The sequence below is a fragment of the Tachysurus vachellii genome, chromosome 14, assembly GCF_030014155.1.
Source record: "Tachysurus vachellii isolate PV-2020 chromosome 14, HZAU_Pvac_v1, whole genome shotgun sequence".
NCBI classification, from domain to species: Eukaryota; Metazoa; Chordata; class Actinopteri; order Siluriformes; family Bagridae; genus Tachysurus; species Tachysurus vachellii.
In genome coordinates, this window is record NC_083473.1 from 10,429,242 (window position 1) to 10,445,087 (window position 15,846).

General features: G+C 39.3%; 1 protein-coding gene across 1 annotated transcript in view; it reads right to left on the reverse strand.

The window, feature by feature from the left end:
• LOC132856940 (complexin-1-like) overlaps window positions 1-15,582 on the reverse strand; it is a 36,027-nt gene extending 20,445 nt beyond the window's left edge. The window contains exons 1-2 of the mRNA XM_060886838.1: window positions 15,178-15,582; window positions 14,034-14,148 (exon numbers count right to left, since the gene is read on the reverse strand). Coding sequence (XP_060742821.1) covers window positions 14,034-14,064 — 31 coding nt within the window. The 5' untranslated portion in view covers window positions 14,065-14,148; window positions 15,178-15,582. The remainder of the gene's footprint in view (window positions 1-14,033; window positions 14,149-15,177) is intronic.
• Window positions 15,583-15,846: the final 264 nt, after the last annotated feature.

Below are 15,846 nucleotides of genomic sequence, written 5' to 3' on the forward strand. Positions count from 1 at the left end.
ACTAAAAACACATCTGACAGAAGCTACTCACTCGGAAAATTAACCTTTTATAGCCGAGAGGAAGGTGACGACTGGCTCAGAATCTCTAGGGGTTTCTAGGCTTTGTTCAAAAAGGTTCAGTGTGATTGCATAGGTGCCAGCTGTTGGCTTATCTTCCTGTCAGTCAGAGAATGAACATCATGCCTCAAACATGGCCATTAACTACAGAGATGGCTAGTGTAACTGGCATTTTGGGATAGGTAATGAGTACTATTTTAAAGGAATGCTGTGAAAAGAACAACAATGTAGTGAGACTTTTTGAAATCACACATTAAAATAAGAGGATTTGAAGTCATGCTTGAATCAAACACCTCAGCCTTATCACAAAGTGCTCAGTTCCAGAGATTGTACAACTTTGATTTCACTATGAACTTTTTAACTCGTGACACAACACACTATCTCCTTTAAGATCCTGCCTATGAAAGAGCAGATGCTAATTAATCAGCCTGATTGCATCCTCCTAGCATTTCTCCTCAATCGCAGTCATTAGTCATTAACGGTTCTAAGCACATACTATCCCAAATTAGTTCCTTCATGCTCCCTTCAAAACTCAGCGTTTCTCTTGTACTCTCATTAGCACAGCCCAGCATGACACCAATACGACTTGGAGTAGGGCCCCAGAATGACATAAGCATGTTATATGACTGGATCACATGATCCTGATTTTGAAATGTAATTTAGATTTTGAAATGTAATTTATTTAAAAAGTCTTTTCTATTCTTTGTTTATTCGTGCATGTTGACATGGTGAATTTTTTTTATGCTGCAACGGAATGAAGAATCCTTTGAAGAATTAATCATCTTGTAGGGGTTTATAAGTGCCATAAATACTAGGTGCAATCAACAACAATGTTCAGAATGTATGCATGTGTAACAAAAGCAATAACTTTCAAACATTTGATATACTATGTGAAAAGGGGGCAAAAAATATCGTAACCTCTAATGAACACTAAATTTCGCACCCTAGACTGACTCCTCCATGCTTGACAGAGTGCCTTAACCTTTGTTATTTTGTGTCTGTCGTTTCCCGGATAACAGATGATTTGCATAAAACTTATCAGATTGTTTAGACTTCCATTTAAGAAAGGATAAAGCCTCTGACCTGTGGTGTCAGTGCAATGGAAGGGAAAAAAATTCTAACCTTTCCTTTCAACCATCCATCGTTAGAGAGACAATGGTTTCTATGTCAGCCCTCATTTAGGGCCATTACAGTGCTCTCGCTGTGCATTAGCCTCAAATGGGGCGCTAATTACATGCTGAGAGTCTTGCTGGTCTTGTTTCCTCTCCCACTGTCTATCGTGACTTAAATAACAGCGTCTGACATTAATGTTGGCCCTTCTTACTTTCTTTTAAGAAGCCCCCGGTTTAACGGTTTCTGCTCTCCTGCTTCAGTGTTCTCTAAGTGATGCCTTTGTAAATGAAATGCTGAATATTTGTGCACAAACTTTCCTTACGTATGTCCCTTTTGTCTGTGCCACCATGCATGACGTTCAAATTATCCACCTGCAGTAAAGGTTGATTACAATTGATTTTGCTCTCGCTGTTAATCTCCACACATCTGTCTTTCTTTCTCTCACTCTCTCTCTCTGATTGCTCGTTTATCATACCCGACAAGATTATCAAGAGGGGAAGAAACTGTAAGTGAAATAATGGCCTATCTCCCAAACCCAGAGGTTTTGGTCTAGTGCCTTTTGCCTTGAGTTTCCTAACAGAGAATAAGGGTATGGATGAGTCAGATATGCTGTTTTCAGGACAAATGAATCCTAGTAATTTCTGGAGTAATATAAATTCTTGGTGGCATTTATTTTTGGTCATTGGCTTTAATCATTTTTAACTATACTAATTAAAAATATACTAATACTAATTATACTAATTGAAAACACTCACTGGTCACCTGTACACTTGGTGTAAACGCCTTATTGTTGAGCGTTCCATCTGACCCAACTGGTTCAAACTGAACAAACAAAGTCAGTTTGGCTTAGCACTAAACAGTAAATTACACTTTGTGTTGGTTAGTTCATTTTTTCTTAATAGTGCCTTTTCAATTTACAAGAATGTTTACAATTTCTGCTAATGACTTTATTTGAGAAAATATTTACTGTATTTGTAATCATGCCAATGGACCAGCTGGAGCCACGATTGACTGTTTTGGTTTAGCAATTTTGTCCTCAAATAACACAGAAGCCCCAATTACAAAATGGCCATAGTGATTGTATCAGGTCAGTGACTCAGAAGGGAATATTTTTTATTTTTTTCTTCATGCTTTAGCCATTTATTTTGAGGGCACTTGATGTTTAATGTTCATTTTTTAATGATAGGAAAACCACAATAATGTTGCATAAACATTTGCAGACACTGAGAGGAAAAGAGACTTATTCTTTTATCAAACTGACACATAAACCCCTGTCAAGGATAACTCTTTACCTTATGCTATAGCTCAAATATTAAAAAAAAAAAAGCCTGATAACTAAAAAAAAGAGCTTTTCATTCCACTGTGTTCAAAAGAAGCTTTATTTCCATCAGTAATAGAAGAAATTTGCGTTTAGATATGCAAAGACAGAGTTTAAAAGGCTAGTTATTTAACTCAAAGTTAAAATTGTAAGAAAAGAAAGAAAGACTTTGATGTCCTTAGTCTACAGTAATGGGTTGACCTATTTGTGTAGAAGGAGGTTCCTCTTTTAGGCCCTCTTTAGGGACTGCCGTAAAGTGATGGTAGATCAACAGAGGTCTTTCTGATCGCCCACATCCTCTGCGTAGGTATTGCCACTGAAAGCGCACAGCACTACAAAGACATGCACCTCACAAAAACCCCTCCATTATAGCAGCCAGGAGGAGGTGGAGGTTTACTTTTCCTCATCAAAGTAAGTTCTAAAGGTCATTCAAGTGGAAGGATGTAGGAGTAAAACTTGATTTTTTTTCTTAATTCTGCCTCTCAAGAACACGTTGCTAGTTGTACATACAACTGACACATTTATTGCTAGTGCAGTGCATAACTATAGTTATACAGTTTATATAAACATTACATATTCATAGACTGGTAGTTTTTATTTTTATTTATTTGTATATAAAAGGGGGCGCACGGTGGCTTAGTGGTTAGCACGTTCGCCTCACACCTCCAGGGTCGGGGTTCGATTCCCGCCTCCACCTTGTGTGTGTGGAGTTTGCATGTTCTCCCCGTGCCTCGGGGGTTTCCTCCGGGTACTCCGGTTTCCTCCCCGGTCCAAAGACATGCATGGTAGGTTAATTGGCATCTCTGGAAAATTGTCCCTAGTGTGTGATTGCGTGAGTGAATGAGTGTGTGTGCCCTGCTATGGTTAGGCACTCCGTCCTGGGTGTATCCTGCCTTGATGCCCGATGACGCCTGAGATAGGCACAGGCTCCCCGTGACCCGAGGTAGTTCGGATAAGCGGTAGAAAATGAATGAATGAATGAATGAATGTATATAAAAGCACCTAGAACTGCAAGATACTGCACTGCCCCAGCAAGGTTTTAGCCAATTTCATCTGCCAATAAACATGCAGCTGAAAAGATTCTGATAAGCCAGTGATCAAAATCTTCTGCTCCTTTGTCCTATTTTAATGTCTTTCCCTTCTTCAGGATATTACCATTTTTTACAAGGTGGAAAAGGAATCTCCCCCAACAGATGGCAAGTGACGCAGCCTTCTGACAATCATAGTGAAGGCCAGAGGCCAGGGGCAATTCTGAGAGCCAATACTCCCGTCACTGCACCAAGCTGCGTACACATGGTCATGCCACCATACCCTGGGACTGGAGGTGCTGGAGGCAACATATAACCAATACTACATATTCGGCTCCAGCCAGTTGTCTTTCATTCGCTTGAGTTGTGCTGAGAGAGTCCCACAGTGCACCATATGGAGAACGTGTAAAGTGTTCTAAGAGTCAGTTTGCATACATACTGTAAGAAAAAAAATGCATGCAACCTGGTTTAAATGTTCCCAGAAGATTTGATCTAGCTGAATCCATATATAAATAATCTTTCAACATTCCATATTTTCTTTAAGTTAATGTCCTGCCAGTATTTAAGAGTTGTTGAATTTGCACATTACAAATTACAGTACATTACAGTACAGCTATAATCATCATGTACTCATGTAGTAGGGCTTGTGTAGATTCACCTATTTAAATCAGTGCAAAACTGAAGCTGGTGAAACTTCAACAAAAACAACTAAATATTGAACTACACTATTTGGCCAAAAGTATAGGAATACCATGACCATTACACCCACAATAGTCCGTCCCTTCATATTTCAGACCTGAGGTTTCCCTTCACTAAAACAAAGAGGTTCAATCCTGTTCCAGCATGACAATGTAGAAGAACCTGAGTGGTCTGGACTTACCAACCCAATTCATCACTTGTGGAATGAATTGGAAAGCTGACTGTTTAAAAGCCCTCACCAGGCATCAGTGGCTGACCTCACTAGTATTCTTGTAGCTGAATGAACACCAATCCCCACAACTACACTCCAAAATCAAGTGGAAAGCATTCCAAAATAGCAGGGGCTATAACAGAAACAAGGGGAAATACATCTGGAATGGGATATACAAATGCAAAAAGTGTATGACTGGTCAGGTTTGTGTGTCTATAAACATTTGACCATACTGAATCTGTCAGTAATGCACTTAATACACATGTGTAAATCTTGTGTTACTATCACAATATACATCACTATTACTATTATGCTATATACCAGTAAAAACATGTACACCTAGGGGGCTCAGTGCCAGGTGGATGGCACTGGCACCTTACCTCATCTTTGGTTTTCTTCAGTTTCCTTCCATATTTAAAAAAACATTAATGCTCCAGGGATGGGCTTTAAATCCACATATGAACCCAGATAAAGAGATGGTTGAAAATGAATGAATAAACTAGTAAAATCTCACTATCCTTTTCTTTCTTGTTTATGCTTTGTTGTGTAAAGAGCATGAAGGTGAAATTGAATCGCAATACTGAATTGCATTTCATTGACTCACAATACTGTATCATATTGAACAGATTCATAATTCTGAATCTGACACTGAATTGAATCACAAGATTGAACAGAACTTGTATTGTTCTCTTCATTGTATCAATCTGTACAGCTGTAAATTGTATCATATTAAATCACAGGATGCTGTTATTATTTTTACACCGGATCACTGGCTACGTTTCGAAATGTTTATCGTATTTACTCATAAGGAGAGATACCTATCCCTATTAAATACAGTAATGGATATGCTTGAAAGCTAAAAGTAATTAGCAGCCTGACTTACAATGTTCATTAATGTAAGACTCAGGAAGGCCAGGAAGAGAGCAATATCTGTGGAATGCAATTACTAGTCACAAATGCTGGGAAGTTATTGATGGTTACCTGTTGATGGGAAAAGCGAATTCAAATTAACAAATGGCCACTTTCACAGAGGGGAGGCACCTCCATTACTTCTAAGAAGCCCATAAACCCATCTGTATGGAAATCAGAGAATGGAAATAGGTGCAATAAATTGCTTGATAAATTGCATGACCTTGAGCCGCAGACATACCAGGTCTGCCATGGCACACATACAAATACACCAGCCTCTTACACATAATCAATCCATCCTTCACATTAAGACATCCATGACTACTACACTAGTACCAAATAGCCAGGCTTTTTTAAAGACTTTCTCTGATCTTCGTTAGCATGAATGCTGGATCTCTATTAGGACAATCAAAAGAGAAAAACAAGGCAGCACCTGGAGCTGTACTAATCTGAAGAGCACAGCTCTCACCTTTCCTGGTCTGCAAGAGGCTGTGCACTGCCAGAGAGAAACAGATAGGAAAAGCAGGAAAAGTGCCCAGGTCTGCCAGATCTGCATACTGCCTAGCCAGCCATTTTGGACACAAGTCAAGGGCGTGTGATAGAACAGCCAAAAGAGCTCATTTCCAATGCCAGTTATTGAAGCAGTTATCTCTAAAGGACACAGGGCACCTAACCGAGGACCCAAATGCTCAAGGGGCACATTGTGGTTACCTAATTGCTGATGTCATTAACCTATTTTTGTGCTTTGAAGTTCCTTTATGTAACTGGTTCATCAAATTCTTCTTTCATTTGTTAAGATTTTGTTTATTATTAGATATCTTAAAGTAAGGTTCTATTTGCTGAACCAGTGAATGTACATTATTTTCATGTGTTTAAGCCAGTCATCCCAGATAGGACACATATCTAGACAATGTTGGCACAATGTGTCAAAATGTCAGTATAATGATGTTTTTTTAAGAGATTTCCTTATATTCTACTTTTTATAGCCATGGATAAGGTGGAAACATATTCATACTGTGTTGCAGACTGTATTCTGTAGTGGTGAGTTACCTAGATAAACAACAACCCCAGAAAGAAGGTTATCATGAGATTAATCATGTGAGCAACATTGTGTGAAAGGAATTTGAGTGAATCTGCTTATCACATGGTGAGATTGGGAATTAAATACATAATAAGCAAAACAGAATACTTTCATACTAACATTGATGGGATTAAATCACAAGTTATGCTTAAAGGTGGCTGAAAAAAGTCACATTGTGCCAATGTTCTTTCCAATTAGTAAAAAAGGTCAATGCAATGTTGCTGGAATGGTCATTAGCATATGAGTGCTATCAGGAATAGTCCTGGATCAATAGGCAGTACAGGTTTTTAGTGCATTTGTAGTACATTTGATTTATAATGTTAGCAATAGTAATGTTAAATATTAACTAAAAGCTCCAAATATGTATTTTTTCTACATCTGGAGGAAGCACCCATACTAGATAATTGCTAGCACAATACAGTATATAATATTTTATCTAATGTTTATCTAGCTGTCCCCACTACACTATTACTGCTTTACTCAGCATGTTTAGCTATCTAAAAATGACAATTTAGCATGTAATAATGTAATTGTACCTAGCAGCTAGGTAATTTTCTTTTAGCTGACTAATATAGTGTTATTATATCAGGGTTTAACTTGAATAGCAAGAACAGAACTGAATAATAAGTCACATTGAGTATTATTTAATGTTTATATTGATATATTGATTTCTCGCAAACTCTGAGACACAAGTTCTAAAAGATCTCTTCACCTTGATATAGGAATATAGGCCCAAGGAATAATGCTTGTATCTGCTTCTATTTTTATAAAAGATTTCTCAAAATTAGGTCACACTTGCAAAAGTGTGACTATGGAGCTGAAACTGAGTTTATTGCACAGCAACTCCATGCTTGTGTGTGTGTGCGTGCGTGTGTGTGTGTGTGTGTGTGTGTGTGTGTGCGCACATGCCCTAATTCAAGGCAAGGTGAACAGCACCCTCAACTCACCAACCACAATAGGAGCTAATCATTACCCAAGCCGAGTATGTTACTGTATTGATTGTCCTCTTAAAGGTTTTTGTCAGAAGGACAGTACATTCAAGCTTTACTCTTAACTACAGAAGGTCAAGCAGGTTAAAATGAGACTGCAGAGATGACAATGAGGATGCGATATAGTCTACTTAGACATAAATGCACAAAATATGACATATTAATAAACAAATGGTTAACTAGCTAGCATGCATTTGCTTACTTCATAGTTCAATTCAATTCAATTTATTTATATAGCACTTTTAACATTGGGCATTGTCGTAAAGCAGCTTTACAGAACATAAGATATAAGCTATATAATATATAAGCTATGAGACATAACACAAAAATAAAATATAACACAAATAAAAGTCAGTGTTAGCACTAAGGAGCCCAACCATCCTGTGCACTGGAACCATACTGTCTATAGTCTACTTTGTCAAGCCTATAAACATACACTGATTATAGGGTAGGCTTTGCAGCTATGATGCTATTTGACAGCTTTTAGTCATAGGCTTGTATGTAACAAGATTCTAGCTGTATCTATATAAAGATAATAGATTAGATGTGTTTAAAAAAACATCTTATTTTTATCAAGTTATTTTCAGAATGATGCTTTATACTATTGCTAACTTTTTTAATGCTTTTGGCATCAGTCAAGTTAAAAAAAAACTCAAACGCTCTGTTTAATAACAACCTACACATGGGACTTCCACATAAACAAGTTGTGTCAGGTTAAATTGCCAGGAGAGAGAAGACAAAGGAAGAGTGAGGAAGTGCACTAGTGTCAAGGCCAAATTCAGCACTCAGTAGTGCACATTAATGGCTACAGTGTGATGAGTTATCAAACTTTACAGTCACAAGGGTGGTTTGTGTTTGTGTTTGTTTGTCAGTGTCTAGAACCAATAGAATTAAAGTATGTAATAACTCCTTACTGACTGCATGTAAATACCTGGTGAATAACACATTATTTTAGAGCACTTTATTCAGTATTTTATCTTAGTTAGAATGTGACCACATCCTGGACAGACTGATGAGGGATCTGGTGTATACCTTGGGAAAATGGCTTCAGGCCGTGCTTCATCATACAGACATGCTTTACTTGGGGCAGTTTGTAAAATGTTTTCAGGCACATGAGAGGAAAGTGGAGTTCATGAGCAGACCATGTGAAACGCCACACAGTCAGTAAGGTAGCAGTGAACACATTACGTGGATACATGGGTACATGTGCACCATATACTTGTCTAAGTGATGACACCAGGATGCACTGTCACAAGAAGACAACCTGGTGCAATGGTCAAGGCAATGTTCTTTTGGGAAACTCTGGGACCAGGCATTCAAGTGGACGTCCATTTGACAGGTGATACCTACCCAAACATCGCTGCAGACCAGGTACACCTCTTCATGGCCATAGTATTGGTGGTAGTGGACTTTTTTAGCTGGGAATTGCACTCTGCTACACTGTACACATTGCACAGGAATGGCTTAAGGAACAGGATAAATAGTTGATAGTGTTAGCCTCTAAATTCCCCAGATTTCTATTCAATCAGGCATTTATAGGATGTTCTGGTACAAGAAGTCAGACCTGCAGTAGATTGGATAAAGGGCCTTCTGATAATATCTTGCTGCCAGATGGGCACCTTCACAGGTCTTGTAGAGTCCAAGTCTCAGTGGGTCAGAGCTGTTTTAACAGCACACAAAGGACCAACATCATGTTAGGCAGGAAGTCATAATGTTTTTGAGTTTCTGCTAGAAACATAGGTTTCCTCTAGGAATTTTTGGTGCTGGTGATGGTCTCCAGAAACCATGCAGTTTACCTGACAAACGAGTATCATTCCAGTCAAATGTTTACCGCTGCAAAAAAAAAACACTGAAATTTTGGCTATACAAGAATGACAGCAACTATAATTAATGTTTAATTACATTTTTGCAGACATTCATCAATTAAAGAGACATAAATAAAAATGTCAATATGCCCATGAATGTAACAGACAGCTCATAAGAACTTTCTGCTAACTAATAAATATAGTAGTTTATGACATTGCTGCTAATAACATTTCATTCATTTTATAAGGGTTAAGGGCCTTGCTCAGGGGCCCAGCAGTGGCAGCTTGGTGGACATGGGATTTGAATTCACAATCTTCCAATTGGAAGTCCAACCACTAAGATACCGCATCCAGATAAGAATGTATTTAGTGGTACACAAAAGATACAATGCTACGCATATTCTCAAATGTACCACAATTCTGCTTATTTGCAGTTGGGCCAGGATCTCCATAACCTGAGCATTTTCCTCACCGTCTTGATTAAAATCACAGTGTGTCTGTGTGTGTGTGTGTGTGTGTGTGTACAGTATGTGTGTGTGTATGTGTGTGTGAGAGAGAGACAGAGAGAGAGAGAGAGAGACAGAGAGAGGGAGAGAGAGAGAGAGAGAGAGAGAGAGAGAGAGAGAGAGAGAGAGAGAGAGAGAGAGAGTAAATGTATAAGAAACAGAGGTAAAAACTGGACTGCAAATTATGCCGACAGGAGGAGATAGTGAGCACACAACATACTGTCCGGACACATTCCCCAGAATGTGTAATTCTTGGTGTGTGTGTGTGTGTGTGTGTGTATCAGAGAGTATGTGTGCGTGTAGCATATTTGCACATTTTTAATTTCACCACTCATTGACTTCTGCAGTCACTTCTATGCTCATTTTCACTCCCTCTTTTTTGATCACTTTCTGTTTCTTTTCATCCCTGTGTCGCCCTCTCTCTTTCTGTCCTTTCCCCTTCTGCCATCAGGATGTACAAACATCTTTTTCTTTTTCCCATGCTACCCATATTCCATATTTCACTTTGTATAGAAGCGTCCTTTTCTGTCCAATATGCTGAATCATTCTCCTACAATAATAAGCTCTCAAGCTGCACAGACTCACGTTTCAACTAAAAGCAGAACTGTTATAGGATTTTGCTGCTCTAATTCCTCATAATGGTGCCGTGATCGATTTTTATTGCTTCACTGGCCATAGTCATAACTCAATATCCACTGCCAAGCCCATCCCTTAGTGAAGAGATCTCCACCTGGTATCACCGCATCCGCACATTGATTTCTGTCCCCCGGGGTGCATGCTGCAGGGACAAGCTTGCTTATGGATCATCTGGTTGAACAGTTAAAAATCCTGCCTGCTCAGCATCCGTGATCAGTCCTTTGAATCGATATCGTATCAGCTTTCACACAGCCCAGCAGTGATTTCTGGTCCACAGGGTTTTCTGGCAGAATTAGATGCACCCTGTTGATGCGGCACTGCTAGATAACATGAATAGCATGAATGCTTGATTTAGCCAGGATGACTGATGTTTATTAAAGTGATGGTAATACTATTAATGAGGGGTTTCTTTCATCTGTTTCAAAATCATTCAGTTTCAAAATCATATCACGGTATATATGCACCTACTGTCCACCCACTTCACTGCAGTTCTGTTTATTTTAATTCAATTCCACTTATGTGGATCTTCTAATTATATTTGATTAGTTTGTCCATGAGCAGTGACTCTCTGCTACTCTAGTCATGACCTAGTGAGGGTTTGAGAGCTCTGGTTGGCATGATCGTGAAGCAATGAAGCTATGGCGATTCAGCGTGCGGGCCATCGGTAATGAATCTGTCACTTCAGTTGCCATCACTTCACTGCAGCTCCACTTGACCCAGCATATGATCTTTAATGCTGACAGGAAGTGGTGGCTGCAGCACAGTGACACTGAGAGCAAAGTAGAGACAGAGAACACAAATCACACAGATTTTCTGGTGTAGAAAAAAAGCAGTGAGTAAATTCTCTTTAATTGTTGTGTTCTGCTTGAAGCAACTTTCGGAGTTCCACTGTGATAGAAAGAGTTTAACAAAAACCCTTTCCTGTAAAAAAAAAAATAAAATCCTGTAAGAATTGTGACTATTATGAAAAATAATAGCAGCGTTCTCATTCAAAGCAGGTTGAAATTAAACTCATGTTGTTTCTCACAGTGTCAGCAGTGGTTAAGGATCCAAGTTAGTGATCAAAAGTTTGTGAGTTTGAATCCCAGGAAGGACAGGAAACCACTGTTGAGTCTTTAACAACGGCCTTGATTGCATCCTCTCTCAACTGTAACACCGTTAATTTGAGTTTTTTATGCTCATGCCACATACTAAATACACCCATGAGACATTTTTGACTCACTACCTGTATAGAAACCAAATGTTCCTGTAATGGTCCAACAAGCTTGGTTTAATAAGGACAGTAGAGTGAAAAAAAGAAAAGACAAACAAAAGGCAAGCAAAACGGTCCTTGTGTGTAAAATTGTGTGAAGCTGGCTTTTCATCAATTGGCAGCATTCAGTCCAATATTTCTGCTATACAGAAAATACATACTCTGGAGGATGAACTGAAAAGATTCCTGGAACTGAAATCAGCTGTGATCCATCCAATGGAAAGGTTCCTCAAAGTCTCTGATTTTCTCTGATTTTGCAGTCGAAAGATGCCTCTTCACTATTGGCCAGGTTTTCCAAAGGAGTGTCTTTCAATGCATATGACACAGAAGCAGCCTCTTTATCTTCTTTAGGCAACAAGTCAATGCCACAGGTGAGACCCAAAGATTACATATTTATAGGAACCGCTGAATTTAGAGTCATTACGTAGACACAAGGCCTCTGCTTTGGGTGCTTTTTGGAAGAGCATCCTGCCATTTAATTGTATAAAAACATGCTACTGTGAAAAGACATATGAAAAGACACCTTGTAGACATCTTCACTGTTCTATTTCAGGGTTGAGCTGCATTGTTATCAAGGCTTGAGTGTTTGAAATGAATATGTTGTGTACAAAACATATATGTTGTCTTGCACACAGAAAGTGAAAATGGCAGCTTCTATCTATCCACCAATCTGGATTTGGACTGCAGGCACTCGTGCATGGCTGTAGCACATGCTACATGTCAGCCTCATTAGCACTGTGGGTCTGCTATGCTTTTTCCACTTCACAGGGTTAGAATCAGCATGAGAAAGAGACAGTATGGGGAAGACAAAGCCAGAGATGAGTGAGTGTTTGGAGTAGTGTGTGTGTGTGTGTGTGTGTGTGTGTGTGTTGGTGGAGGTGGGGGTGGCTACTCTGGGGAGTATATGCACTGCAGTCTCTGCTATCGATGTGCACACGTACAGGAAAAAGAGTACTGTAGGTCAGTCAGGGAGAAAGACATGTAGGATAAAGTATTTTTTTTTTTCCAGAAAATAAATGTTTGTTTAAACATTTATACTATTTAACAGCAAGGTAACTACATCTGTGTGAGAAAATGAGTGTTAGGATGGCTGACTTCTTCTTTGTTCCTGATTCTGCAATCATGCTCTAGAGATTTTTTCCCTCATGAATGTGATTGTGCCCCTACGGTGGCGCCTTGGTGGAGTGAAGTGCAGATAGTGTCTCCACTGGCTGACCTTGGGCCTCTAAATCTCTTTCAGAGACAGGCCCATTATTTCCCCTCAGCCCAGGTTTTATTATCTAATGCAGGTAAAAAAGGGTGGACTCTAAAGAGACGAACAAAGGCTCCTAAAAGCTTTCATATGACCTTTTTTCTTTTGCCAATGAATACATTTTCTCATTTTTTTATTTAGTGAAATACATGTATTTATTTATTTATTTATTTATTTATTTATTTATTTATTTATTTATTTATTTATTTGAGGGGAGCAAATAGCATTGCTTGTACATTCATATAAAAATAAAGATTGGCACAATCTATCCCAAGACACTCCATTATACTGAAAAACAAATCAGATTAAAAGGGCTGGCGCGTTAGACACCACTCTACTTTCTCAAGCGGTTATCCCCCCCACACTGTTCAGTTGCTGACCTCACTGACATGCTGCCATCCCCAGCAGCGGGTTAATGACATGGATCTCATTAACACCCACCCCCTTCTTTTTTTATTTTTTTTATTTTTATTTTTATAAATCATCCACTGTGTGTTCAAAAATCCATTAAAACAAAACCAGCTTGTGTCAGGCTCTATTACAGCAGGTAGCAAAATCCATATACAGTAAGAATAGTAGCCTTTGTTTGAAAGCGGTTAAATTGTTGTAGTAACGGCAAGAAGATTAATCCACCTTACAGTTTACCCTTTTAAGGTAGTGCAACACTCCAGTCTTTTTCATTTTTCCATACTCCATACATTACTAACATCATAATTGTGCATTCCATTTTTTTCTTTCAGACAACTGCAGTAATTTACCATAAACTTAATTTAAAGCCTATTTGTATCTTTACTGAATTTTCCTAACAGCAAAAAAAAAAAAAAAATGCATGTTAACCAATGCAAGACCCATGCACTTACAAATACAGACACAGACCCACGTATTTGTTCAGGTGACCTCAGAACAAAATTTCTACTTTTTATATTGAAAAGGGAAAAAGTATCTATAAAGTAAAGCAACACTTATTTCAGTTCCATCTGCCCACACAAATCAAGCAGTGCAGTGAAAATCCAGGTCATATTGGATTTCATTAAAATTGAGAACTGGTCATGAGTAAATCTGCATTTTACACCAGAATTTTACAAAGAGCTTAGTCTGTTCTCTGAAGTATCCCCATGGGACTATGTGTGACTATTACGCGCCCTCATGTCTGGAAAAACGACTGTGGGGAACTTACCTCCCAATGCTTGCTTCATTACAAAATTCATCTTGATGGCTTTTGATTCCTATTTCCTTCTCAGTCAGATGTTACATTTACTTCAAGCTTCTTGTGTTGTCCCTTTTCACCAGCTCTATGAAACACACATGCGTACACACACACACACACACACACACACACACACACACACACACACACACACACACACACACGTAAAGCGAGCGCTCTCTCATTGCTGTAGCACTGTATGAAATTTAACAGCAACTAAACAACAGAAACTATACTTTCTTTGCTTTGGGGAATTACTTTATTATTTCAAATTCACTATTTTTCCATCTCTACATTGAAATTACTCAGAGCTAGGAAATAATATCTTGTTCATAACAGGATAACCTATGAAGGTCATTAAAGGTCAATGCAGCACATGAGGTTGAAAAAAATGCGTGATCCATTATAATTTATATTTAAACTGTTTTCCAACTTATGAGAATTGGGATCAGTCCATGGCATGGCAGATGTTTTTCTGAACAATTTGGAGAACACTGAGGAGCGCATGACACTGCAGCCTAAATGTCACTGCAGCGACCTGTACCATTTTCAAAAGACGTGCGTCCTTAAAAACTAGTACGATTTTTAAAAAAATGTATACATGAATGCACAAGACACTGGAGAGACTCGGGGCAACCGACTGGTTAAAACTAATCCCATAAACTGTGTGAAACATGTTAACTTTCCCTAATCTGATAAAGACAAAAAACAAAACAAAAAGATATTACTCATCCCTGTATATTTTTATAGAGCTTTATATGATCTCTAATGCATCTCTGAGCTCACTATCGATGTGTGTATCTGTGCGCTATTATCCTCTAAAACGTCTAAAACGCTTGAATACTCAAAGCTGCCCCAGTTCTTTCCTGATGTCCCTGTACTTGATATGCGAAGGGAAAAACACCACAGAATCACTTCCTTGTTGGTGAATATTTCAGCACCATTGCTGCTGGAGAGCTCCGGTCCGTCCCACTCCACCGGGCAAAGCCAAACGCCTCGCTACACACACTCACACACACACACACATACACACACACACACACACACACACACACACACACACACACACAGAGAGTGAGAGAGAGAGACACACACACAGAGAGGTCATAATTACCTGTCCGGTGAATTCAGATCTCTCCGATACACGACGATCCTCCTCCAAGTGAAGTTCAGATGTACTATCAGTGCGGGATTCTCAACTGCAAGTCCCTAGCATCTCCGACTTCCGGGTAAAGGAAAGAAAGGACGTCCTTGCTTTCACAGGCAGTGCTTGTGCGTGTGAGTGTGAGAGAGAGTGTGTGTGTATGTGTGTGTTTAAGAGAAGGGAAGCGCAGCTGCCGCGGATGGAGGAACTCACTGAAACGTCCCACACGCTATGTGAGCGAAGAGAGAGAGAGAGTGTGTGTGTGAGAGAGAGAGAGAGAGAGAGAGAGAGAGAGAGAGAGAGAGAGAGAGAGAGCAATGATTAACACCGCCTAGTCTTGGGGCGCCCTTCCTCCCTGTTCTCCTCTTCTATGCTTTCCTCTTTTCCTTTTCCGTCCCTTCCTCCCTCACTCCATCCCTTATTCCCTCCCTCCCTCCGCGCACGCTCTCTCCGGAGCAGCACCTTCTTAAGGTCACCTCGGTGTCTCTCTCTGTATTACTGCTTAGACGAGTTTGCGCCGCTGCTCGCGCGAGGAATCGAGATTCTCTTGTCAGTGAGCCCGATTGTTTATTTTAGCCACTGCAATACATGGGCTAATGCAATTAGATTTAGACGTGCTTATGAGGATGTGATGAGACT